Genomic DNA, 27764 nt, shown 5'->3' on the forward strand with positions numbered 1-27764 from the left:
TACTTGGCGACAGTTTATTCATGTAACATTTAAAATGCAGTAAACCATATATTTACATGATACACATTCACATCTTTACATATAAACATACATTGTTTGATTATTATCATTCTTTGGCACAAAAGAAAACATTTATAATAGCACATCGATTATTTGCTCGTTCACGCGTTTTGTAAGTTTTACTAACTCAAGACACTGAAATACAATTCTAAATCAATACATAAGCAACAATTCAAAATAATAAAATCTGCCTCGTTCACACGTACTTTTAATTCAAATTGAATTCGAATCGAATGCGAATCGAATTCGCTAATCGTGTTCGCACAGTATTCTTTTATTTGATTCGAATCAAATTCGAATTGGCTTATTCGCATTATCCAATTTGCATTAGAAATGCGTTTCTGTTAATACGAATTAGTTAAGTAGAATTAAACTATATTAATTTGGACACTTTCTTTATTAGTAATTCGAATTAAATTCTAATTTATTAATTGAGAATGCGAAAGAAAACTTAACGTCGTTCGGACACTATTTAGCAAATTCGACGCACATTGCAATTAAAATACGCATTGCAATTGCAATAAGAATTTACGTTCGGACGTGAAACGTTTCGAATGTTAAACTTATTTGAATTAGTTATAATGAATCAAATTCAATTTAAATGTACATGTGGACACAGCATCATACACATCTCATAGAAAACAGAGAAATTTTATACCTTAATCAAGTTGTCTTTACTATGTTTTTATTGCTTTTGCAATTGAATAAATAAATTATTTATAAACAAGAAGTCATGTGACTTAAAAAGTTTACCCATAAACCTTAAATTCGAGACAGTTCTTCAAATTTTCAGGATGTTTGACATAAAAGATATTTATTTGTGATAATGATTATAGAACAAGTTACTGTAAATGTATCTTAAACAATATAAACAAATTTATTCATACTTTGTACAAATTAAAAATGAAATAAATGAGTATTGTTTATGTCATCCCTGTTTTAAGTACATAAATTCGAGTATATCTACCAAATGTTACATACTTTTATTTATGGTTTGATCTATTTACCTTTTATGTAAATCATTTCATATCTGACATTTAGTCCGGTTTCCAACTCAAAAATAGGAAGCGTTATCATGTAATATGTACTGCTTCAAGGGTCATTTTACCACCTACATGTAGTTTAGTCATTTTTATATAATTAAGTTATCATATATAGACTAAAACATTTCACTTTCACTTCTATTTCTTTAGAAAATCCTACAAAATTCGTCGACAATTACCTTACACTTAGTGTCAAAACACCTTTTATTTCAGGTTAATATAAACATCATAGTTATGAAAAAATGCTTTTTAACAAATATGACAAAATGCCTTTTAACAAATATGACTAATAAAGCCTACGCTTGAAAATAAGTAGAAATGCACTCTTTTACTTGGATTTCGACAGAAAAAAAACCCATTTATACTTCAGTAAAAATGATAATTTTCAGATCTTTTCATTATTTACATGTACATAGAAAGTTAGAAGTACAAAACATAACAAATTAAAAAAACACCAGTGTTCTCAATAATACTGACGCTATGACTCGATAAATATTTTTTTTAATTTACATAGAACTTAAGACTTAGGCATGCAATGTTCAGTAAATGTACAATATCTTATCAACTGACTAGAAAAGTTTGTAGCACTTGTGCAAAAGAGACAAATTCATCATAGATCAAGTCACATTATGATTAGGGATAACACTAGAGCTGCAAGTCCCGACAATTTCCAATTTAAACAATTTCCTCTGTTTCCTGGATCTGAAAGTAGAAAACACTGTGTTAAGACCTGTTTTTGACATCTTCTTTGAATTTGGTATATATTATTTTGAAAACATACCGGATATTAAATTACCAGTTAAAAAGTTACAGAAGAATCGGTAACCAGGTGCTCCGCAGGGCGGAATATGGTCACAACATTCAAGCTCGATACTGTCTGAATTTGAATCCCTTAAAAAAATTGTTAGCAAAAAATCCCCCGACACTTTTTGAAACCCCCTACTAAAGCAATAACCCTTAAACTCAATCCCATGATTTCTTTTGTAGTATTGAACTTTGTAGTACAATTTTAGAGAGATCCATACACTTAAACACAATAAATCATCTTGATTGTTTAGAAACTAGAAACATGCTTCTTTTTGGCCCTTTTTAGGTACCTAAATCCTACATATTTCGGGCAATTAACCCAAAGCATAAACTCAGCCTCCCCTTTGTTATATGGAACGTTGTGGTACAATTTCAGAATGATCCATACAATTACACACAAGTTATTGTCTAGAAACTAGAAAAATGCTCGTTTTGGCCCCTTTTTGGCCCTTAATTCCTAAACTTTGCCCCCATATCCCTGAAAATGAATCCGAACCTTCTACTTGTTGTTTGCAACAGTCAATTTGCAATATAATTTCAGAGCAATTGAAATACTTGTACACAAGTTATCATCCTGAAACTAGAAAAATACTTGTGTTGGTCCTCTTTTGGGCCCCTAATTCCTGAACGGTTGGGACCATCAATCCCAAAATTAATCCCGAACTTCATTTTGAGGTATTGAACTTTCTGAAAAAATTTCATAAAGGTCTATTCACTTAAACTAAAGTTATTATCCGGAAACCAATGTGTCTTCCGACGACGCAGACGACGACATCATACCATTATACGATCCCAAAAAAATGTTGGGGTCGTATAAAAACAAGAGTGCCCGTACTATTTAGGTGGTATTGCATATCACCAATAAAGTCGATGAAACACAAATTTCTACAGCAATTTTCCATACACTAATCTCGAGGATTGTAGTTTATTTGATAGCTCGTTTCTCAAACTTAATTAGCAATACGCCATTCAATAGGTTCCAAAGGACGGTTGTTAATCAATCGCAATCATCGGAGCTTTTTTAAAATCTTACAATGCATGCATTATATTCCGCCATGGTTAGTTCGCACTTGATAATTAAAGAGCAATAACTATTTTTCGTTAAAAAAAACTCTTTCAATATAAAAGTTTCTGTTAGTCTTATATTTTTATCCTGATACATCAGGACAAATCTTCTTTGAATCGAAGTTTTTTGTCAAATAAGGACTGATTAAAAGCGCCTATTCCATGAATTTCTCGATATAACTAGAATGTAGTTGTATAACATGTACTTATATGAAATGTTACCTCTCAATTAAAAGAAAACAGATATTCTTTAATGAATAAGGAATAAAATGGAGGGATGCGTAATATTTTTCTTTTCCGACACGTATGTAATTGCCCTTCCAAATATGCAGGAAGATTGTTCAAGAATTTGTCTACTATTGAAAAAAAATCTGTTAATTATTTGGACCACTATGTATATTTTTTTCCTAATGAAGGTAAAGCATAATGTTAGTTAAAATATTTAATGGCTTAAGAGACAGACATGTCCGCACGGAAGCAACTGTTTTGATTCAAAAACAATTTGTTTACCTTGTTCTGCAGGAGAAATTGGATAAATAGCCGGTGTTATAAGCACATTATATCCGGGATCTTTATCGCCCTTCGAAGAATCGCCATCATCGATAATCACACCTTTCTGTGTTGTAGTGGATTTAATTTGGTTTGGTGTTGTCCGAATAGACGATAATGTCTTATTTGAAACTGATGATGTCATTGGTATCGTTGATGTTGATGTTGGGGTGGTGACAATTGTAGTACTCGTTGTAGTGGTAGTTGAAGTTGTTGTTGACGGCTTAATTACCAATTCTGAAAAAGAAGGAAAACATATGATAGAACGCAATGATTTTCATAGTTAAGTACAAATGCACTTTATTAATCTTATAAAACATTTTGTATGCCTTTCAACTCTGATATTTTATAATATAAATGGGTTGTTAGCCTGTGAGAACGCTTTCGTGTCTTTATTACACGTACATCTTTTTAGACTTTGATAGCGAGTTGTCTCATTGGCACTCATACCATATCTTCTTATTTATATAATAATGGATACAAAAAATAAAAACACAAAACGCTTACTATTTTCTGTTTAACATTAGAAACGCAAAATATACTAAATAGACATTCAAACTCATAGATAGAAAATAAACTGACAACACCATGGCTAAAAAAGAACAAAACAAACAGACAAATAATAGTATACACAAGACACAACATGGAAAACTAGACTTAGCAACACGAACCTTATCAAAAACTGGGATGATCTCATGCATGTGCTCTGGAAGAATAAGCAGATCTAGCTCCACATGTGGCACCCGTCGTGTTGCTCATGCATATAAAACCGATATTTATTATCTACTCAATATGCATTCAGAAATCTTTTTAGAAGCAAAAAAACTCAAAAATCCGGTTAAACATATTATCGATTACATTGTTTGTATTATCAGTAAGTATTTGGAACCCCTTAGAATCCCATACTATTTTGTATTTCTTTATTACAAAGATTTTTTTTATAAAGTGAATAACATTATACCCCAATGTTGACTGCTGTACACCATTATTTTACATTATGGTTAGCTATTGTGACTGGGTTTGTTTTATTCACACATCGTTATTAATAGAAAGAAATTGTATGCGACTGTCATATAAGTATGGGATTAAGCTAGCTATAAAACCAGTTTAATCCACCATTTTTACATCGAAATACCTATACCAAGTCAAGAATATGACAGTTGTTATACTTTCGTTTGATGTGTTTGAGTTTTTAAATTAACAATTCAATTTGGGCCTTTCCGTTTAGAAATGTCCTCGCATTTCGGTATATTTGTTTATCTTACCTTCAACTAAAACTTGTACAGAAGTTGTTCCGTGTTGATTGCTGGCTACACATGTATAATTTCCGAAATCATCTGCTTCTAACGAATATATTTGTAAACTTAAAACGAATTCTGAGTCACTGTTTTTGAATAACGTTGGATTGTATTTCCAATCTCTTTCTCCTTCTTTTATCTCCATATTTCCCTTTTTCCATATTGCTATTTCCGGTGGATATGCCTTGATATTACATTCCAAAATAGTATCTTTACCTCTTGATTGTCGAATTTTTTTATTGGTTGTAGAGATAATCGGTTTAACTAAAATATAAAACAAATATTTTTTTTCAAAAGAAATACAAAATCGATCTTAAAATTAGATTATCCATGATTTATAATCTTATCAAAGTATACACACAAAACATAGTGATACGTGTATACGTACTGTAAACTTATTATTCCTACATGTAAGTGTAAGAATGGTGAATATAAATACATTTTCCAAAGCGGATGGATTTATTTATTATTGTTTGCTAAACGTCCAGTGATAAACATTTCACAAATATCCTGGACGAACAAATTATTGGACAGGACAGTACTTTCGAGTACAAGTACAAAAAACCGACTCGAAAGTTTTATGACCGCAAGGCCTGGTCGCCTCTTCCGAGTCTGTGTCCCGGCCGTTAGTCAAATTCTTGACAATATTGTTAACATTTGTATATTCCGAAGGCATACTGGATATTTTACGGAGGGGATTGGACAGGACAGTACTGCAAAACAAGTAGACCGTGATGAAGGGCGGACATTTATGATAATGCTTAACATGAGCAGGAGCAGATAATTAATACTTTGACTTGCAACAGACTTAAAGTATTGCTTTAATGCTTCTTTCAACGTGTTTAAATTTCTCAACTTATTCAAAGGTGACCATATTTGTATATCTTAGACAGACATTGATTTGTTTTAAAACATATGATGTATATGTCCAAATATTCTGTTTATAAAATTGAGAATGGAACTGGGGAATGTGTCATAGAGACAACAACCGACCATAGAAAAAAATCAACAGAAGAAGGTCACCAACAGGTCTTCAATGTATCGAGAAATTCCCGTATCCGGAGGCGTCCTGCGGCCCCTAAACAAATATATTCTAGTTCAGTTATAATGAACGTTTCTGCATATTTTCATGTGTGTCATATAAACTGGTTATTTGAAAGATTTTTAATTTGAATAGATGTATTTCAAATTTTCAACGCATACAACTCATTAAATTAAAACACAGTCGAATGTTATCATGTTCTGTGTTCATAAAAAAAAATGCACCGATCATTACTTATAAAAATATAAAGATGCTGTGTATGTTTCTCTTCACCACAGACCAAACGACATAGAAGTTTAAAACAACTAATTATCGTATGTATTTTGCTTTAGCTGCTTTACTTACATTATATGGTTGATTTGGATGCTTGAGATATGGCATCCATAGTCAGAATCATTTATAATAAATTAATAATTAAATTGCAGTCGGATGTTATAATGTTCTGTGCTCATAAAAAAATGCACCGAACATTAATTATAAAAATATAAAGATGCTGTGTATGATTCTCATCACCACAGACCAAAAGCCATAGAAGTTATTTTACTTTAGCTGCTTTACTTTCATTACATGATTGATTTGGATAATATCAAGCTTCAATGCTTGAGTTATGGAATCCATAGTCAGAATCATTTATTAAATTGCCATATTTGTAAGTAAACTTGATATCAGACACAAAAATACATGAAAGGGCTTTGATTGCAGTGTGTACAATTGTAATTCCTGATGATTAATTAAAATATAATCAAGCAACTAAGGTTCCGACTGCATCAGGCAAAGTAAATGAATTTGGCAATTCTTATTAAGTTCCTTTTGGTCATACAGAATAGACAAAACAATATTTCGTTTTAAGTCTTGTCTGTGACAAAACATTTACAAGATACAATTCACTTATGAATAAAGGCAATTTAAAAAGAATTATGAGTTATATCTTCTAACTTTTTATGTATTTATACATCACTGGCTTTAAATTGTATAGGTTTAAATGTTCACGGTGAAGGAAAATCAAGAACGTGAATCGGACACTCGAAATATAAACAACGTTATTTTTGTTTGGGAGAATGCATGTGCCCCTGCCTATGTAAAGGCACGGACAATAACTCATATGTGGGGGTCCAAGAACTTTAACAAAGGCCTCTATTTCCACTTGTAGTCGAACGTATCAACTTCCGAACTGATTTATCCATCTTCTACGTTCAATAACTGATATCCTCTAAATATAAGAAGCATTTACTATGGATTTAAAGCTAACAACAACATTAGGAGAAAATCTTTGTCGATGTATTACTAGAAAATTTTAACAGTAAATTATCGTCGAAATGTGTTAATAATGTAACTGGTGAGCTTGAATTAATTTCATTACAAAATTGCTGGTATCCACCGAGACTCGAACTCGGGGCTCTGTGAAATAAGGCAGCGTGTTGAACGACTGAGCTAAAACAAAGTACTTCCTTAGCTCAACCATTTACAGCTGCCAAAGTAACTACCACACTTTCTAAGGGAAGCAATCCCGTCACACGTCCCCCACCTCAAGAATCATCTAACCATTATGACTCTCACACAAACTACCCTAGCTTAAATTCATCTCTAACCTCTATCGTTTTTAGGTGGGCGCCAATGTAACCGGATATAAAATTGCTTGTCTCCACCGGGACTCGAACCCGGGACCTCTGAGTTACAAAGCAGCGCGTAACTTTACTGAAATGGAATATTAGTAAAATATTTTATGTACACAAATGTATTATATATAACGTGTGTGTTTTTTTTAATATTTTTGAAACCCAAAAAAGGTAGGTATACCAAATACTTACATTCAACATTAACTGTAATGTTTTTGACTGCTGTTGGAGGAACACCATTGAATGCAAGACATTTATAAATACCAGCTTGTTCTTTAGATATTTCGTGGATTGTTAATGTTTCTCCAGTAACAGAGGCAGGAAAATTAGGCTCTGAAAATAATTATTATTGATTAAGGATACTAGGGCACATTAACTTATTTAGTTAAACAAAAATTATAATTCAAGAAGCAAAGCCGAGTACGACTGTCTAATGCATATACTGGTCATGATGGTATATCAATGCGAAAACCTCATATATATATAAAGATCACTAACTAGTGACTTGGACAATCCTTATTGGTTTACCATTTCTGTGTTTGATAGACATGGTTTAAGAAATTTTATGTCAATGTGAGTAAAAGGTATTTTAGGCAAATGTGAGTATAAGGTATTTTAGGGAAATGTGAGTATAAAGTTTTTTTATGCAAATGTGAGTATAATGTATTCTATGCAAATGTGAGTGTTTAAGGTATTTTGTGTGATTAATCCGATACCAATAGTATTTCCTGCAAAACTTTTTAATTAGTTTCTTGTTTCCTTTTTGTGTGCTTGTGTATTTGCCACCCGCTATAATATGTACTTGTATATGTATTTCTGATGCCACAATGACGTTTCGTAGACAATTCGAGTAAATTTGGAAACAAATATAATTGAGAGATTCGTGCGTTATTGCCATTCTAAAATTATTATCGGAATGGGACAGCTGTATGTTTATGCGGCGCTATAATTAAACAAATTACATTAGACTTACGCTCTTTATTATTCGGTCTTTGAGGGTGATAATAAAACCACATGACACTTGCGGCAGGTAATGCTGATACCTTGCAGAAGAGTGTAACATTTTTTCCTTCTGCTACCGAAAGGGGATTCTTTGTTGAAAGTGCATGGTTAATTGTAGGTGCAACTGAAACATATAAAATACTGAAATGAATATGCAGCTTTTACTGAGGACTGGTTCTATATACATAGAGAGAGAAACGTATTCCTTCTTTTCAAATGATCTATAAAAAGATGTGTTCTTTCTATGTGACGTCTTCAGACCTGGGGTTGAAGTTATAAAATTTGCTCAGTGCTTGGAGCACCAAAATCATGCTCGAAACATGAAATCCAATATTTTGATTGGTTGATTTTCGAGGACAAGTACAAAAAACCGACTCGAAAGTTTTATGACCGCAAGGCCTGGTCGCCTCTTCCGAGTCTGTGTCCCGGTCGTTAGTCAAATTGTTGACAATATTGTTAACATTTGTATATTCCGAAGGCATACTGGATATTTTACGGAGGGGACCAACCTACCTGTTTTCATGCCGTCACAAAAGGAAAGTCAGTGGAAAGCAAGAAATTCGACGTCGTAATCGGATTTTAACCAATGAAGAACTCAGATCAAACGAACCACATGTTGATTAAATTTTTTATACAACGGGTGCAGAAATGAATAAATTCATTAAATTGACAATGGATCAGAGAGATAAATTTATCTATCTATCTTGCTTTTGATTTCGATATATGAGGGACTTTCGGTTTTGAATTTTCATCAGAGTTCAGTATTTTTGTGAACTTAAGTTACCTTTACATTTCTGCAGTCATTTATCTAGTTAGGGCGGATATACACGGGTAAGAACAAAATAGGAAAGGTTAAATTCCGTCTATAACATGTTGAACTGAACTAAAAATGTTGATCATAATTGATTTTAAACAAAGAACAATCTATTAGCTATAGACATGGTTAGTATTTCGGTTACACGTATCAGACTGCGGAACATTCAGTACTATCCAGACACAAGGCTTACAATCAAGAATACTCCGTCAAAACATCAAAGGAATCACAACAGAAAGAAAGCCGTTAAATCCGTTAAAGATTGGAATCATTTCATTAGTATGTATTTAAAGATGTAGAAAGTACATGTGGATAATGTGTCTTCAAAATACTCCAAACCATGCGAAAATTTCAATCGCGGAACTCTTCCACAAATGCAGATACATGTAAGCTCATATTTTTGTTTTTTGTTACACAAATTACCTAAACTGACGTCCTAGTTCGGTGTTAAATGTGGTTTATTTTCGATATTTTTATCATTTTCCCCCAAATCAAACGACGTTGATGTCAAATCCGGATAGAAACGATTTATTCATTGCCATATGCATTTGTTTACAAGCCATGCAATTGCCTCAGCCTACATGACAATCCTAATATGCCACTTGGTATTGACAAAACTTATCGATTCTAATTGATGATTTACAAGTAGATATTACATTATCTAATATTGACTTTTATACGGTTAATTACATTACTCAACCTGAATATAGATGTGTCTAATAGTAGCCACCAAAGGAAATTGACACCTGACCAAAACAAGACGGACTTTTGTTCAATTTCATTAAAATCATACCGCACTTCCGTTATTTTGGATGTATCTTCCATGGTTTTAATCAGCTTGGCTTTTTGTCTAGTAATACATTAATCATAATGTTTCTTTAATGACGACCTCTAATAATGTTTGGACGGTTTTGATGCACCTTCGACCATACTGATAAGAAAATGTTAGTGTTTATTACAAACAAAAATAATAATTCGGTTTCAAAATATTATTATCTTTTGGTTTTGCTGGTATTTTGGTCGTTTATCCATAATCTCATTTTATTCATCCCTGACTTTAAGAAAGGATAGGACGACTAAATTGGTGAACACATTCTATGGATCGAGATTGATACCGCAACGTGGTTCAACACTTACCATGATTAATTTATATCTAATGCCTATTAAAGCGATATTCCTTAATCGACTGACCAACAAACCTATCAGACATTTTTTTAAGGCATGCAGTGGCTGTCCGGCTAGATAGTCAAAAATGTGTATTCATCCGGCAAGTCGGACAGATAGTATGTTTACGGTTTTATGATATTTGTTCGGCCAAACATATAATTGTGAAGATATAGCACCGTGTTTGGAGGTTTAAAATAAAGCACGAGTTGTTTTAAAATATATTGGCTAACATCATTTTATGGGAAAGAACTAATTCTAATAAAATATGTTCGTGTGGTTAAAGTAAGGTCTCATATGATTATGCGCAATTCTTATTTTTAAATTATTTGGCGATTTTAATTCATAGGACATAAGAGAAAAGGGCAGGCACGTGTAACCTGTCTCAAAAAGTAGGATTGTGTTTTCGATAAGACTTTTTTTTTTTAAATGTATATTAGATACAACAGATAAAAGGGGAGTTAAATGGGGTTAAATCATCCATTTCACTTTGATTTCAGGCTTAGTCCTCAGTTATTATTCTGGAATCACTCCTATAAAAGTTTGTTTAAAGCAATCACATTATCTCTGGTTTTCTCTATGACATCTTTAAATATAAATGACGATCTCCAATTCTCAAAACGTCCATTGCATACGAGCGTGTGTTATCCGACACCACGTGTGTTATCCGACACCTCATCCGGGACACATTCCGCGTCACATGACATTTTTATTGATATTGAAGATTTGCGCATCCGCAGACGGATGGCCGGACGAACAGAGAATTTACCGAATAGACGCTCCGTTCTTTTAATTGCATAACAGTAAACGAGGATTCAAAATATACTAGTAGATAGTTTGACTTCGAAAAAAACTTATATGAAATAGTTTATTAGAAATCAGTAGCATTCTTTTTCCCTTTCGATGATTGTAAATTAGAGCAGTTCAAGTTTAAAGTTGCATAGAAATACGCGATATGCAAATTTTAATGTTTGTAATACTGCGCTTTCCCTTGAAAGTTGTCCAAAAGACTCACTTTAACAGACATGCATATAGTTGTTCATGGGAATTTAACACTTGTAGCGTTCCTTATATGACAGATATCAAAATCGAGGATTGAAAGAGTATATAACTGAATAACGAGAAAGTATTGATTGCAAATGCTAGAAGTAAATTTATCACCGTCATTTATGCATTTGAGTAGAGTGACCTGTCGTTTCTCACTATTTACATCGATTCTGCATAATGATTCGTGTCACCAAGATGAAAATCCCAATTTAAATATTGAGCCTTCCGATCGCTGATGAAAAGATGCAATCTATTATCACTTAGGCAATCAAAAGATCACCCAAGCAAAATCGACAAACATGATTGTATCGTACATTGCTCCAGCTGTCGAGAACATTGAGTAATTGTTTAGTTTGATAAACACATCTTTATCACAGAAACTTGGTGATTGTTGTCAATTTTAAAATACCAAGTTCGAAGCTATTAAACCAAGAGTTCCAAATAGTGAAGTTGAAATGATCCCTTCGTAAATTTTACGGACGCCATCACGAGTCGGTTGACCGTTATGGAATAACCGTTTCACAAATGATATCGGATATGTTCCTTACGTCGTAACTACAATCCCCTTCCCTTTCATGAATTTGACCTACCGAATTAGACTATTTACCGGATTTGTAATCACATAAACAACACGACGGGTGCTGCATGTGGAGCAGGATCTGCTTACCCTTCCGGAGCACCTGATATCACCCCTAGTTTTTAGTGGGGTTCGTGTTGTTTATTCTTTAGTTTTCTATGTTGTGTCATGTGTACTATTGTTTTTCTGTTTGTCCTTTTCATTTTTAGCCATGGCGTTGTCAGTTTGTTTTAGATTTACGAGTTTGACTGTCCCTTTGGTATCTTTCGTCCCTCTTTTCGACCATTTTGCTTCAATTTTACTTGAAACCTGAATCAGTCGTAGCTTTCGAGTCGTTCAGAATGGGTGTCTGCTTTATCAATCTAGATGAAATATTTTTGTTAAATCTTGAAGCTTAAATAGTGGGAAAAGAATGGAGAAAAAAACGTGTTTTAAATCTCACGGTACACACTTCTAGAATAATTTTCACAACAAAAAATGGTGCCAATAATGATGAAAAACGAAAATATAAGAAATCATACAAAGCAACATAACCTTATTAGAACGCATGTAATATTATTTTCACTCGAAAGAGTGATAACCTTAATGTTTTTACTATTACGCAATTCGTTATCTAGAAATTAACAGACAAAGTGAATAATCATTAAGAAGGAGTTCAATTAGAAGCATTATATTTTCAAAAATGCAAACACCGTACATTGAAACAGTAGGAAATACATTTTAGTTTGAAAACCCTCAGTGATGGTTCATAGAACGTAACAGTGCATTAGGGAACGACCATTTATCTTTAAGGGGGGTTCTGATTTATTCCTAAATTAAATGGGGAATATTTCCATGGGACACAGATGAAGCCCCTGATTACATATTTTATAAAGTTATAAAGGTACATAACCGAAGAAAAGGTGAAAGTTACGCAACCAAATGTGATATTGGTCTGAGTTTTTTGTAGTAATAAAATTGAGGCAAACTTAAGTTAGAGAACAGAAAGGAAAACTTCAGCAATCTATTTTTCCATTTGTAAAGAGGCATAACTCTAGAAAGTTAAAGTGACACCATCAAATTCAAACTTGATCTGTATTTTGTGGTTATGTTAAAGCCATGTTTATAAGTTTCAAAAGTTTTGGTTGAGGCAAACTAAAGTAACAGAACGGAAACTTAAAATCAGCAATTTTTCGAATTGTAAAGAGGCATAACTCTAAGACGGTTAAAATGACATCATTAAAATTTGAAATAGATCTGTTGTTTGAGGTAATGAGCATTGTGTATAAGTTGCAAAAAATTTAGTTGAGGCTTACTTGTGCTAGAGAACGGAAAAGAACAAAATCAACATTTGTTTTCCATGTGTAAGGGGGCATCACTCTAGAACGGTTAAAGTGACATCACCAAATTTCCAACTTGATCTGTATTCTGTGGTTATAAGCAATCGGTAAAGTTAGAAAACGGAAACCATCATTGGGACGTACGGACATACGTACGGACAATTGTCAAACTTAAAGTCCCCTCCACTACGGAGAGGCATACACATATTCTGATCCCCAAGTTGATGGAAAAAAATATTGCTATCAAGCAGATGGCACCCTTGTGGTTCAATATAAATATCCGTAATACGCAAATTTTTTTTGGATTGCTGTTGAACTTAAAATAGATATATTAGATGAAATAATTATATTAAATAGCTTTCATACAGGAATAAGTGATTGTTTCCGTTAATAAAATGTGCATGGTGAATGAAAAAGTTAAATCTTAAATCTGAAACAACAATCTATCTCTGTCCATTATATGATTTATTATGTGTCATGAATAAGTATATTGATACTCTATTATTGAGAAACTTTTGGACTTTACAATCCACATTATAAATTGAGGCTTTAGAAGTCATCAATCTTGTAATATAGTTGTTTTATGATGAACTCGGTGTAGATTACATTAACGGTATTCCAAGTCTAATTTGTTTACTCTTGGGTTTTTGATTCAAAGTTACTCATTATATGTTGGGACATATGCACTTATTTGAGATTTGTGCACGAAGATTGGTTAACAAATTTTGAAGGAAGAAAACGTGTCTCCGTTTTGGTAAAATACTACGTAGACGTATTACAATCAAATTGATACACCCGCGCTTCCGGTTTCTACTCAGACTCGAAAGATGCATTTTGTATAGCATCGATTTGCTAGATAAAGTAATTAAAAACTTTTTCATTTGACAACGTTTGCTTTACAAATCTTTTTAACCTTTTAAATAACCCGTATGACTCGTTTTGTAGTTACTGGCTACTGCAAACCAGCCATACCGGTAATGGGTTCATGACTTCTAAGTTTGACAGTGTCCGTGAAAAATAAGCTCCACAAGTTTTTAACCCCTATAACAATTACTAAAAAATAGCAAGAAAAATACATTGGGACCTTCGTGACAGCTATTGGTTATTTTTGACTAAGGGAAGGAGGGGCATGAGGGCTTGGCCGTCGAAGGGTTACAAACGGAAATTATTGAAAATATATATACTTCTATATAGTATTTATAATGAAGATTCAAATAAATATAATTCAAATAAGCAATGAATTAGCATGTTCACCTATACTTATGTGGAGGGATCAAATACACTAAATCGCGCTACACTGTACGGTGTAGATACGTTTTATGATGATGAAAGTTCCTCCATGGTTCAATTGTCATCCATGGAGATCCCTGAGACTATGTATATTATTGTTCTGTCAGTTTCGGCTCCTAAAGTGACTATTGTAAAACATTACATTCAAATACTTTCATAAATTTGTTCTACTGCAATACGCAGCACTTGCAAAACTTTTACGCGAAGAGTAGCGACTGCAAATGAAGTAGAAATAATGTATGAAACTATGCAAGGCTCTAATTAAAGGCAATCCTTATATAAATTGACGCTTGACTGGTAATTTTCACATAGTATGGTTAAAAATAAGCTCTCTCTTTCTAATCGAACGGAATAACACATCAATTAATGGGAGACGACTATACATAAGTTTGATTATCTTGTGTCTCATCCCTTTTGCATACATGTATTTCAGCAAATAAAATATATTTAAACTAAATTAATTTACACATTAAAAATTAATATTATAACAAGGCTTTTAGATATAAAACTGTTGAAAAAAACGAAATTGATATATAAGGTTAAAGTCAATGAGGTATTATAGCAGATTCGTCTGGATTATTGTAACATAAAGAACTTGGTGTAAATAGTTTGCTTCTGGATATTGTCAATTATTATATTGTTGCAACTACTCTCATTATGCTTTGATTTTTGGCAGATTTTGCACATATACTAGTCAGAACATACGCACTTTAGGTAAACAATTTTAGCCAAAATACTAACCTTAGAACTTTGCATCAGTCAGATTAAAGTTGGAAAGAAAATTTAAAAAAAATCACAAACATCTCGTGCCCTAGAGGCTGATTCAAGAAATGGGGTCCGATGGTTGGAACACTTTTTTATTCAAACGATCAATGCATTTAAATGGTGACAGATATTTGGAATCTTACCCCTTTTTCTCCATGGTTGGAATCCCTTTTTAGAAATGGCTGGTTCCGTCCCTGTCACATTTTTTCACGATTTAAAATTTATGATTTCATGGCCGCAAAAGAAGATGATAAGAAAGACTATTTCGTACGCTTTTATAGTAGTATCTCCGTAAGTTGTTTTGTTGTATGGGTTTACTCATTATTTAAGACCGTGTGAATTATAGTTGTTACCGTAATTTTGTCCCTTGGTTTTTGGTAGAATAGCAGGTTTACTACATGTATATTAAGAAAATAAGGCTGTCCAACAGTATCAATGTTAAAGGATTTTCAACCTTGCCTGTTATCTTTTGTTCACAGCTGAACTTCTCATGCAAATTAAAAACATTTCTAATGAGAAAAAATCACACTCAGCCATTATTAGCTGTACTTGTAAGACTTAAGTATATTTCTTCAATGTTTACTGCCTGAAGATTAATGCAATTTCAACTTTTGATATCATAAACACTTATTTGTTTACCTTCAATTTTCAGGTTGATTCTTTTTGTTTGCGGTGGCGATGTATCTAATTTGCATATGTACTCTCCAGCATCGCTCGGTTTGACATGGCGTATATGTAAATTCCAATCAACATTATTGGGTTGTTCCACAGAAATCCTCTTATCCGTCGTAATTCGCCTTCGGCCTAACGCTAACGGCATTCCCCTAGGAGCAAACCATATAACCTATAAATAGAAGATAGTTGACAGATAATACGGAGATAAATAAAAATGGCTTTATCCTTCGAATGATCGAATCATTCCAAAATGAACGATTTCTTAATATGGTTCTTTTAGAACAGAACCAGGAAATTCTTCAGAAATAAAACTACAATAAATGAAACTAATAACTAGTCCAATGTCGATGGAATGTTTCACCAAAAGAATTTGCAAATTCATCAACGCATAAGTTAATTTTTATGGTAATTTCTTATTGTAATACAAAATTTTATGTCTGGAATCTTCATGTTTTTAACAGCTAAACAGTTTAGTTTCACACTCCTAGCGCATGTCTTATTTCCCTAAACAAATGCTGCTTGAGATTATAAAATTGAATGCATGCTGTATAAGTTCTTTCCTAGCTGTATTCATGATAATTATTTTCATACATTTTACGCTGCTCTGCCCTAAAACTAAAAATGTTCCTTTGGTATTCTTTCCAACGATGAACGACACCAAGGAGGAACAACAGACGACCGTCCACAAGTGACAACAAAATTTTAAAGCTCAAACGGACCCTTTGTTCCAGGTTTTATATTGGGGAGTTACCTCCGTCAACAATGCAGTTAAGGGAATACGATACAGTAGCAGGGGCAGATAATAACGTTTTTAAGACTGTTCGTGTTGTTTTTTTGCGATCTTGTTAACCAGAACGTTGTAATTTCGCGATGTTTCTAATAAGAACGTTAACATTTCGCGAAGTCGCTTTAAAAGAAGTCATATTTCGCGGAATATTCACTGACGTCATTAATTTCGGTTGCGCGAGTTTCACAAAAGTACCTGCTAAAAAAGTGCCATGTCCTTTCTAAAAGACGGAGACATCCGCCAAAAAAGCAGTGAGATTATAGGAAATACTTGTGATAAACAAAAATAAATCCAATACAATTTTGCATGACGAAATTGGAGAAATGGTGATAGACACAGAAGAGCGTATAACATGGAAAGACGGAACATACTGAAAAATCATTTTACCAATAACACAATTCGAAACAAAACGACCTTCAATAGCTAATTATAAGTATTGGTAGCTGCTTAACGTCCAGGGGCAAATATTTAACTGCATATTTATAACATCCAAATGTTATTTTAATGAAAGTTAAAGAAATGAGAAAACGTATGAACCCGTGTTAATGAAAACAATTTAACAAAATCAATGGCGCGTATGGTGGCCGAATCTAGTTTGGTGTTGAAATCCATACACTTAAGTCATTGCCACGGCGTGTTGTACTGCTGTGAAATATTTTTTATGACGAGAACAGTTATTTTCATTTATTGACAATGAATTCGAAGTGAATAATATTATATTGAATTGAAAAACATCAGTAGTAAAATAGTTAAGTTTGTGTCTTTTTTTTTTTACTTTTCTTGTTTAGCATTTGGCAGCCTCCAAATTTTTACAGAGAATTGTCATTGTAAGGCCAAATTTAACAGACTATCAATGAAATAACACAACCGACGTGTGCGAGACCCTCATTGGTGGACAAGGTCACATAACACCCTTTTTCGTAAATAAAATAATAAATAAGGAGATTTTCTCATCCTGTTCTGGAATTGAAATTGGTACATAAAAAAACCCTGTCGATTTTAATTGGTATTTTAAAAACATATATTATTGTATGTGTATGTAGAAAAACTGTCGATGAAAGTCAGTTAAAAAGATTTCAAAAAAATATATTGGTGTCGTTTTTGGTTTGATTTTAAGCAAAATATTACCAATATATGCAGAATTGTCACATGTTAATTTGTTTAATTAGTTGTATTCTTTTTGTATATGAAACTGGATGTAAATATACCAAAACAAGAAAACGCCCGTTCACATGCTGTTAAAAGGGCTTGTATTAAAATGGTGTCTTTTGGTATTGTTCCTCATATTTGTATTTTGTTGTTTTGTAATGAATAAAGCCTTAAGTTTCCCGTTTGAGTTGTTTTGCATTTGTCATGTAGGGGTCTTTCATAGCTAACTATGCAGTTAGGATTTTACTCATTGTTGAAGGCTTTTATTTTATTTTCATGACTTTTTGAATGAAAGTACATTTAATTAAAGTTAGATACTAACGGAAATAATAATTCTATCGTGCAATTTGAATATTTAGTATAAATAATTGTTGTAAAGTCTTATAAACACTCGATCTCGCTTAGAAATAAGTAAACAAACCAACACGTGTTTTCCTATGAGAGTTATCTGTTCATGTTTTTCGTAGGTGTTCCTCACCTCCAACATAAGAGATCGAGGATATTTGAGTTATCTTTTCTTGATTTTCGTGACGTCACCACGAGATTCAATACGGCCGTACAAAATAGGCGGAGAATGTATACAAATGGAAATAATTAGATAATAGTGTTAAGGAAATGAATATTCAAACATCATAGGTACGTCATATCCTAGAAAAATATCTGACGAAACGAACTATATATATTGACAAGCTTCGCGTTGATTATAAACAATATATTTTGTGGAAATAACTGCGACCTGAACCTGGGTCGCAATTCCTAACGTTTTGAAATAGGAAAAATCCGTAGCTCTATGGTCCGCAAATAGTAAAAAATAGCAAAAGGACCTCAGAGCTACGGTTCCGCAGCTACCTTTTTCTTTGCATATTTGAAAAGTACACATTGAAATTGACCTTCTATCATAATTTAAAGAAAAAATCAACCAGGGATCTCTACTGTATCGTATGCCCTTAAAACGTTTTACCTACTTATCTTATATATTAACTATAAAAGTGTACTTTTTATAAACTTTAATAAAAGAAAATACATACCGTATGTTGCAAATTTTTGATTGAAGTATTTTTCAAGATATTGCGTTTATAAATTGATGTGAAGTGCCAAGAATATGATGCCGTTTATATGAGACTTATTTAAGGGCATACCATACAGTTACTGTGGAGGTAATGACGTTGCTAACGTAAAATGTTATTTTCGCGACATCAAACTGTGAAATATTGGAAAAAGATGCATTTTTCGACTGAATTTTATCATTCAAACTGATTTAATTTGAAAACGAGTTCATGGACCCCTCTTTTTTCAAAACAGCAATTTCAATGTTATTACTTTTTGTTGACTTCGAATGAAATTGTTCATTTTTTCCTAAGACATGGATCATCAATTTGATTTTAGTATATAATTGATCAGTTGACAACAACAATTTAACTTATTTGTTTAAAATACAGTAAAAAACTTACCTTTTGAGGGAATATTTATTCCAAGATTAATACAACCTACCAGGTAGGTCTATCATAAAAATTTACGGTCAACTCGACTTTTAGAAATAGATGAGCCATGTCGTTTAAATTCTCGTTAGTTTCATGTCTTCATATTAATATTGTTTATGATGTTATTATTATGTATTTCATTTTTGTTCGGTTATTTATTATTTGTATGTAATGGAGAAGACGTTCTAAGTTGCAAAACTTGTGTCTAATCTTATTGTCAATGTTTTTGGACAATAAAATATGTTTAAACTTAACTAGTTTGTTTTATTTTGCAGGGAGAGTATGTGACCCAAAGTTTATAAAACTGTAAATAGATATTTTTTTTAATTTTGATAAACATGCATAAAAAAATGACGTATTTCACTCAATTCATGAATATTTGATGAATATGAAAAAAGAGGGACGAAAGATACCAAAGGGACAGTCAAACTCGTAAATCTAAAACAAACTGACAACGCCATGGCTAAAAATGAAAAAGACAAACAGAAAAACAATAGTACACATGACACAACATAGAAAACTAAAGAATAAACAACACGAACCCCACCATGAGTTATTTCTGAATAAAAAATGCATAATTTTTTCGAATAATTATTAAATACAGAATTTACCGTTTATTTAACAAAAAACAATTTGTGTTTATATTTTATAACAAAAAAGTTATGTCTTTCTTTCGAAAAAGAAATTACGGCCACAAATCTGAATTTTGAGCAAATATACAAAATTTCGACCTCAATTTACTCAAAAAGTAGCACATGAAGGTATAGTTTTTATTACATATTTGATTTAATCAGGTAAAAAATAGCATATATGCCAATTTTCACGAACTTGTAAAAACAGGATCAAAACTGTATCGTATGTCCTTAAAGGTAGTCTTGAGTGTGAAAAAACGTATATCATATATACGTTAATTCGATGATACTATAGTTGTAACGTGAAGTTAAGTTTGGTTCGCTTGAAATGCACTTGAAATATAATGATGCTTTAATAAGGAAGTTTTTTCTGTCTCTTCAAATAGGAGGACATGTTGATGCAGTATTCTTCTTTTTAAGGAAAATTAAAAAAACAAAATAAATCAAAATTAAATAATAGTTATCGCATTAAGGTACCCCTTTCAATAGAATGTCATCTTTTTCTAGCTAAAACAGCTTAATCAGAAAAAGCCACATTACTGAAGTTTTGCAAAAAAAAACATTAATAAAACCACGCAGAGTTGATGAACAATCCTAGGATAAACATACTAAAGAAAAACACTTAATAGGCCATAGAAACTGCAAGATATTTAGTTATACTGGAACATCAAATTGGCGAAATATAATATGTGCCTATGAAAATAATTGTTATACAGGTGGAACATTATATCTTCCTCTTGCTTAATGTTGCCCACTTGCAGGAGTTTTTTTGTGGGGGATATTTCCATCTGAAGCTATCCCAAGTCGGAAACCTTATGAGTTAGTGTCTTTATACATATTTTATGTTACGATGTTATAGAATATTTGCTGAATTGCAGTTCATGAAACAGTGGCAGTTTCTTGGTTGTAAAATACTTAGACCATCACGAAGAACTAATGTCTTATGGTTTGGGTTAGCCTTTTAGTTTTCTAAACGCCCAATTAAGTTTCCTATAAGCATAAGAATTATCAATACATCTCTGTGGTCCCAAAGATTGCTATAGCAATGTATAGTGCAAGGTATTAACAGCAAAATTTACCGATTTTATCAATATCGTTTCGTCTCAATAATCAGACATTAACATTTATCTTAATTTCCATACTACAGATTCATAAAATATTCAAATAATTTACTTTACCTGTGCATCGCCCAAATCGTAGACCTGACACTTGAGAACAGCTGAATACCCGGATAATTGCATAATGGTGGTCGAAACAGTGTTGAGACGAGGGTATGCCCATGTATGATATACTGGAATCAGAAACAGAAAGAAGACATTAATCAATAGCTCCATTTATACACCAAAAACTAAATCCTATGTTACAGCAGTTCAGTTCTCGTTTTAATTTTCTCAATACTAGTGGTGTTTAATCAATGATCAGTTATATTATAATGAATCAAAACTTATATTTCAGTACTAGTTATTAAAAATAATGAAGGCAGTTTAAGTTGCAGGAAGGTCAATACGTTTCATTGAATTTTAAAGTGTCACTTTGTCATTTTCGTTTCAAGATACACATCCTCTGTTTGTACTTATACACTAATATAAGTGGATCTCTTCATGAAGTACTTTTAAGTACTGGTTCAAAGGGTTTCTGTACATGTGACTCAACATTATCAATTAAACATTAAACTGTGTGCTAATAAAGAAAATATTGTTCTGCTTTTTTATTTAAATGTTTCAAAATTTATTTTGCGTTTGAAACAATAATTACTCTGTAGGAATGTAATAAAAAAAATTGGGCGAATATTTAAAATATACTGCGCACTTGGTTAAAACACCTACAATTGGAAAGACTCGTACAAAAGATTTATGTAACCATTTACATAATTAAGTTATGTTTCCTTCTAAAGTGGGAAGTTTGAACATTTCAACTGTTGTCAATCTTAAGATTCACGTCAATCGGGATAATGTAAATCATTTTAGAATAAGTATTTTGATGGAACACTTGACCAGAAACCTGACAGTCATTGCAGATTTCGATAAAATAAGTCGTGCTCTTAATCCAAAAGGGTAGAACATTTGTTATTATTTAAAAAAAAAAAATTCTAGAAAAAAACCGCATTTTAACTATGACGATAGACACTGAGGTTTAACCATTTTTCATAGCACGCAACCTTCTCCGTTTTCAATCGCATGCACATGGTAGTTTTACTTAATAACAGATTTTTTTCCAGAACATAATAAACAGTTCCCATCATGCATGGTTATATGTTGTAGACTGGGTGTATACATAACCATGATAACAAATAAAATTGAGAATGGAAATGGGGAATGTGTCAAAGAGACAACAACCCGACCAAAGAAAAAACACAACAACAGAAGGTCACCAACAGTGTAGCGAGAAATTCCCGCACCCGGAGGCGTCCTTCAGCTGGCCCCTCAACAAATATATACTAGTTCAGTGATAATGAAAGCCATACTCATTTCCAAACTGTACACAAGAAACCAAAATTAAAATAATTCAAGACTAACAAAGGCCAGAGGCTCCTGACTTGGGACAGGCGCAAAAATATGGCGTGGTTAAACATGTTTGTGAGATCTCAACCCTCACAAACGTATATATCTTCGTTTTAATCATATCAGATCTATGATGCAAAGTATGTACAAAGAAATCCTTCGGAATCGTGCGGAAGTCAAATATATCACTATGATTAAAGCTCTAACAACTTGTCCTGATACATGTATCTACTTAGCACTAATCGTGTCCCTTACAACGATGATAAGCTTTACATCTCAAAGTTATCCATACAACCTGAAGTCCTATTAACTTTAAATGGTAATTACATTTTCAAAAACAGATGCCAATTATAAAATCTAATTTGGTTTAATGGCTAGTCAAAAATTTGTGTTAGTCAAATATTCAACTGTTGTCAATTTCATCTTTACGGAGACAGCAGACAATAATGAAAACAAGAATGAAACTGAGCAGAGATTTCAGTTATACAGTTAATTTAATTGGAAAAAATACGGTTCCCGACATGAAGCCGTGTCAAACATCCTTCCGAGCTTACAACAAGTTAGATTGTATTGAATTATTTATTCGTCTGTCATACTGTTTCTTTTAGTGAAATTGCTCTTTTTTACGGTCGTTGACTCACAATTATTGCACAAGGAAGCTAAAAACGAAAACGGTCATTTACGCATGTTACTTTGCTGGGAACCGAAAGGACTGCATGAATTTTTTTTCTATATCATAGTACATATATTATAGTATCTAAACAATACAATAGTTTTATCAAACCCGATATACATATATAAAAAATACAGTCAAATTTTTTTTATAAAGAAGTGAAATAATGAATCCAACAAATACAAGTAATAAATGTCCAACAACAGCATCACTACCTCCATATTTATTTATGGTGACATTTCCTATGGAGGCATTTTGAAACATTTGGAATTTTGAGGTTTGAAGCATAGAAGTGTTTACAGTTTTATCATCATAAAAAAGAAGATGTGGTATGAGTGTCGATGAGACAACTGCCAAAAACATTAACAACTATAGGTCACCGTACGGCATTCTGGTCAGTTTTACTACATGTTGTACTAGATTCATAATTATCAATGGCTTGTAGATCCATATCAGCTGGTATCTTCATTTGGAAAATCAATATCACTAGATTTAATCATGTTTACAGTCTGTTTTGCCATTACAGCAGGTTCTGTACACACAGATTTACCACCAGATCCAATATCAGACAATATGTTGGACATTTTGATTAATTGATCTAAAGATGCTGAGAATTTATCATTTATAGATGCTACATTTTTGTGTCCAGTTAACTGCATTACTGTTGTTGCCTCTACATGGGATTGCAGCAATGATGTCACTGTTGTTTTTCTAGCTGAATGATTAACTTTTCGACCAGTGAATCCTCCTTTCTATGACATTACTTTGACTAATTCACCAAGTTTATTCTTGTCCATTGGCTGCATACTGTACCATGTATTTTTGTTTTCAGTGTCAAAATCATCATGACCCTTGTGATAACAAGGAAGAATTGACAAATAAAATTTACCGTCTGGCTTTAATTATTCAGTAGGCCTTCATTGAATATAAGCCTTGAATGTTTTCACAGGACATCTTGGATTATCTTAAAAATATATAATGATGTAAATGTAAACACAATCTTGTCATTTGATAAGAGACAGAAAAAACAATAGGAATATCAATAAAACTTTCATTCATAAAGAAACATTAAAGTTTTTTGCACATTTTTTAAATTGGTCTGTATTACTCACTATATACATGTGTGATATTGTCGTAGCGGAGTGAGTTTCACCGGTGTTTGATTTAAACAGATTACCTCATAGCTGTTCAGGAACTATAATTGGGTATTATCTTGTTATGAAATATAATAAATGATATTTTCTTTTTGTATAATACTAAGAATAATAAACATGATAAAAGTACTTTTTTAAGAATAATTACCTGCAATTGCAAACATTTTTGGGGCAAATGGCCTTGCACCTCCCTCTCCCTTTCTTGTTTTTGTTTGGTGCTTGGTAAATTCAAGATACTGGACTCCTCCTGATGTTGCTTTCATCTCAATATCACCAAACTTCATATATTGATGTTCTTGGCGGCTTCTCATGCCAAAATGCATTGAATTATTTAGCTACATTGTATTAGTCAAACTATCTGGATTACCTGTCAAATAAAAGCATACATTGAAATAAAACCAGTAATTAAAACATCATTTTATTAGGGAAGTATGTGTATGCATGTAACTCGATACCAATAACATGCATTAAATTACTATTCGATTATTTACTGTACATGTACATTGAGTGTATATGAATATGTTTATGCTTAACAGAAAAAAATAAGTATTATGTTTTTGGTGGAAAAAATACCAAATAGTAGTACCTGAAAATATACACTTTAGCGACATAATAGGAACACTTATATAATTTATGAAAAATAATAATTTTAATGTATAATATATAAAGTAATGGTTTAGATCATATTTTATTAAACTAACTTGTTCCAAGCAAATTTTTGTCATAAAGATGATCAATTTCCTCTTGTGTGGAAGCATCTGCCTGTCTTTTTCTGTTCCCAAACCCTTTGCTCTTTAAATCTTTCTTTTTAGCTGACAGAACGTCCCTTGAGTGTTGAAAGTCTTTATCAGTTAAAATGTTTCAGAATTTTCATTAAGTTGTCTGTTAATTGAAGACAGTATGGACTTAAGTGTGTCCGGTTCATATTCTTCACCTTTTTTGTTCCTCACAGATATAAAAAAAAATCTGACAAGATATTGATCCAGTTTCTCATTTTCAATCGTTGAAAACGGACGTTCTTCATTTTGTGTAGCTAAAAGCCAAGTTGGAAACATGCTGTTATAGTGTTAGCGTTCTTCATCGAGTTGATCAAATCAGTTGTGTCTCCTTCTCCCACATTTAAAAATCTTTCCTCCTCTGTCTGTTTGTCAGATGTTTTGAGCAGAACTTATAAAATTTATTTGTAAACAGACGATACCGGAAACCGGAAGTAACACGAGAGGCACTAATATGGTTTTTGTTTGCACGAGAGGCACTTGATATGGGTTATCAGCCTGGGTGGGAGATTATGGCTTGTTAACTTTCGCCCATTACACATTTGCAAAAGCTATCATAGTAATGCTAAGTATATGACAAAATGTTATATACAATATAATACGCATTTTAATGTTACAATACGCATCACAATGTTACAATCTAATACGCATTACAATGTTACGATCTAATACGCATTAAAATGTAACAATTCAAATACTCAGTACAATGTAATAATCTAATACGCCTTACAATATTTTTATATATCATTTCAGGAATAGAAGTATACACACAATCATACCGATACAAACTGTTGTGCAACGAAAGAGTAGCAAATACCAGTTTACCATGCCTCAGGTAAGTTCTTTTACTATATTCTTGAATTCTTGAGCATTTGTCATGTGACTGGATGTAGATTGCTTCAAGTGCTTTTAGAAAAAGTTTGACTTTTGATATTAAAGTCAACATTAGATTATTAAAAGAGGGACGAAAGATACCAAAGGGACAGTCAAACTCATAAATCTAAAACAAACTGACAACGCCATGGCTAAAAAAGAAAAAGACAAACAGAAAAACAATAGCACACATGCCACAGCATAGAAAACTAATAAATAAACAACACGAACCCCAAGTCATTGATAAAATTACCCGATTCAAGATTTTTACAAATCGAATTTTCTGTTTCATGCACATTTTTCGGTAGTAAGTTGTGATTTCCATATGAATCTTTTATGAATTAACATCATACCAATGTATGCTTTGTATAAAAAAAATAATATAAAAATAATTAGACATGACAACGAATCGAATTACGGCCATCAAATTTACCCCAGTGAGATTTGAAAGGGTTACGTTTGTAAGCTTATATACATGTAACAGATATAATGAAATTGACAACTTGCAATATTAATTGATTGCTGTGCTACCTAACTATCCAGTTGAAACCATTACAGACATATTAACGACCATACACTAATAGCGAATAGCAAAGTTCGACAGAGTTGTTTGACCGGAATAAAAAGCAAAAGTTAAGGTTCACCGCTCTGAATTCAAATGAGATATTGGCTAATTTTTCAATAACTAAATAAATTTTTAAAATTAAACAATATACTTTTGTATTTTTTAGTCTTCATTTTTATTTTTCATTACATTTTTTTAATACATTTTCAGAAATTTAATGAAAAGAATGGATGCTTTGCAAGGTTGCCTGATTTTGAACTAACCAAGCGTGAATTCCGTAGATAGAGACATAATACAATATTGATAACGTTTTGTAAATCAGCTTTTGAGGTTGTTTTATTTCATGTTTTTATGAATAAATTATAATATATTTTTTGAATAATTTCGTCATTTCACGTTTAGTATGTTAATGTTCAGCTAATCGAGAGAGAGAAAAAAAGGAAGCATGCATGTTAGTTTTCTCGTTCGAATTGTTTTACATTTGTCATCTCGGGGCCTTTAATAGCTGACTATGCAGAATGGGCTTAGCTCATTGTTGAAGGCAGTACGGGACCCTATAGATGCTAATGTATTTGTCATATGGTCTTTTGTCATCGGCCATCATACCACATCTTCCTTTTTCTAAACAACCAGAGAATCCAAGCAGTCTAAATCTTGTTTATTGGTTTACTTTTTCCAAAGAGGCAATGGAAAATTACTCACTTTCCAAAATCCCAAAGAAAGTCCACAAAACAATATACATTCACAAAAGGTTGAGCAACACGTAACGAACTGAGGAACTGGATTAGGTGTTTACTGTTCCTCTTGAGTGACGAAACGAGGAACTCGATTAGGTATTTACTGTTCCTCTTGTATTAAACAACCATCACGAACAATCATAAAAAAATTGTTCGTGTCTCAACGTTCGATTTATACCAAATATATTTGGTAATTTGTTATACCCAAGATAATGGAAATATCACTTTATTAATTTCCTGTGTCCAAAACGTCGTTATTGTTTTACCTTCATCCTTAATTTTATAGACAAATATATGAAAGCC

General features: G+C 32.4%; 1 protein-coding gene and 1 long non-coding RNA gene across 2 annotated transcripts; one reads left to right on the top strand and one right to left on the bottom strand.

The window, feature by feature from the left end:
* LOC134715548 (lachesin-like) lies at positions 1 to 24836 on the bottom strand. Its single transcript, XM_063577789.1, has 8 exons — positions 24659 to 24836; positions 21361 to 21473; positions 16098 to 16302; positions 8454 to 8606; positions 7673 to 7813; positions 4790 to 5086; positions 3486 to 3761; positions 1 to 1805 (listed from the first exon to the last, which is right to left on the bottom strand). The coding sequence occupies exons 1-8, from the start codon at positions 24831 to 24833 to the stop codon at positions 1726 to 1728; spliced, it is 1440 nt and encodes a 479-aa protein (XP_063433859.1). The 5' UTR covers positions 24834 to 24836; the 3' UTR covers positions 1 to 1725.
* LOC134715549 (uncharacterized) lies at positions 18602 to 27049 on the top strand. Its single transcript, XR_010106747.1, has 3 exons — positions 18602 to 18705; positions 26040 to 26121; positions 26935 to 27049. It is a non-coding gene; the product is annotated as an uncharacterized LOC134715549 (long non-coding RNA).
* Positions 27050 to 27764: the final 715 nt, after the last annotated feature.

The sequence above is a fragment of the Mytilus trossulus genome, chromosome 4 (assembly GCF_036588685.1).
Source record: "Mytilus trossulus isolate FHL-02 chromosome 4, PNRI_Mtr1.1.1.hap1, whole genome shotgun sequence".
Taxonomy (NCBI): Eukaryota; Metazoa; Mollusca; class Bivalvia; order Mytilida; family Mytilidae; genus Mytilus; species Mytilus trossulus.

Bases quoted from the DNA above. Each gene is read 5' to 3' on its own strand.
- LOC134715548 (XM_063577789.1), bottom strand. From the start codon at position 24,833: ATGCATTTTGGCATGAGAAGCCGCCAAGAACATCAATATATGAAGTTT. The intron at 21,474-24,658 runs GTAATTATTCTT...TTCTGATTCCAG, and splicing joins AAAAATGTTTGCAATTGCAG to TATATCATACATGGGCATAC. The intron at 8,607-16,097 runs GTAAACAAATAA...TATATGTTTCAG, and splicing joins AATCAACCTGAAAATTGAAG to TTGCACCTACAATTAACCAT.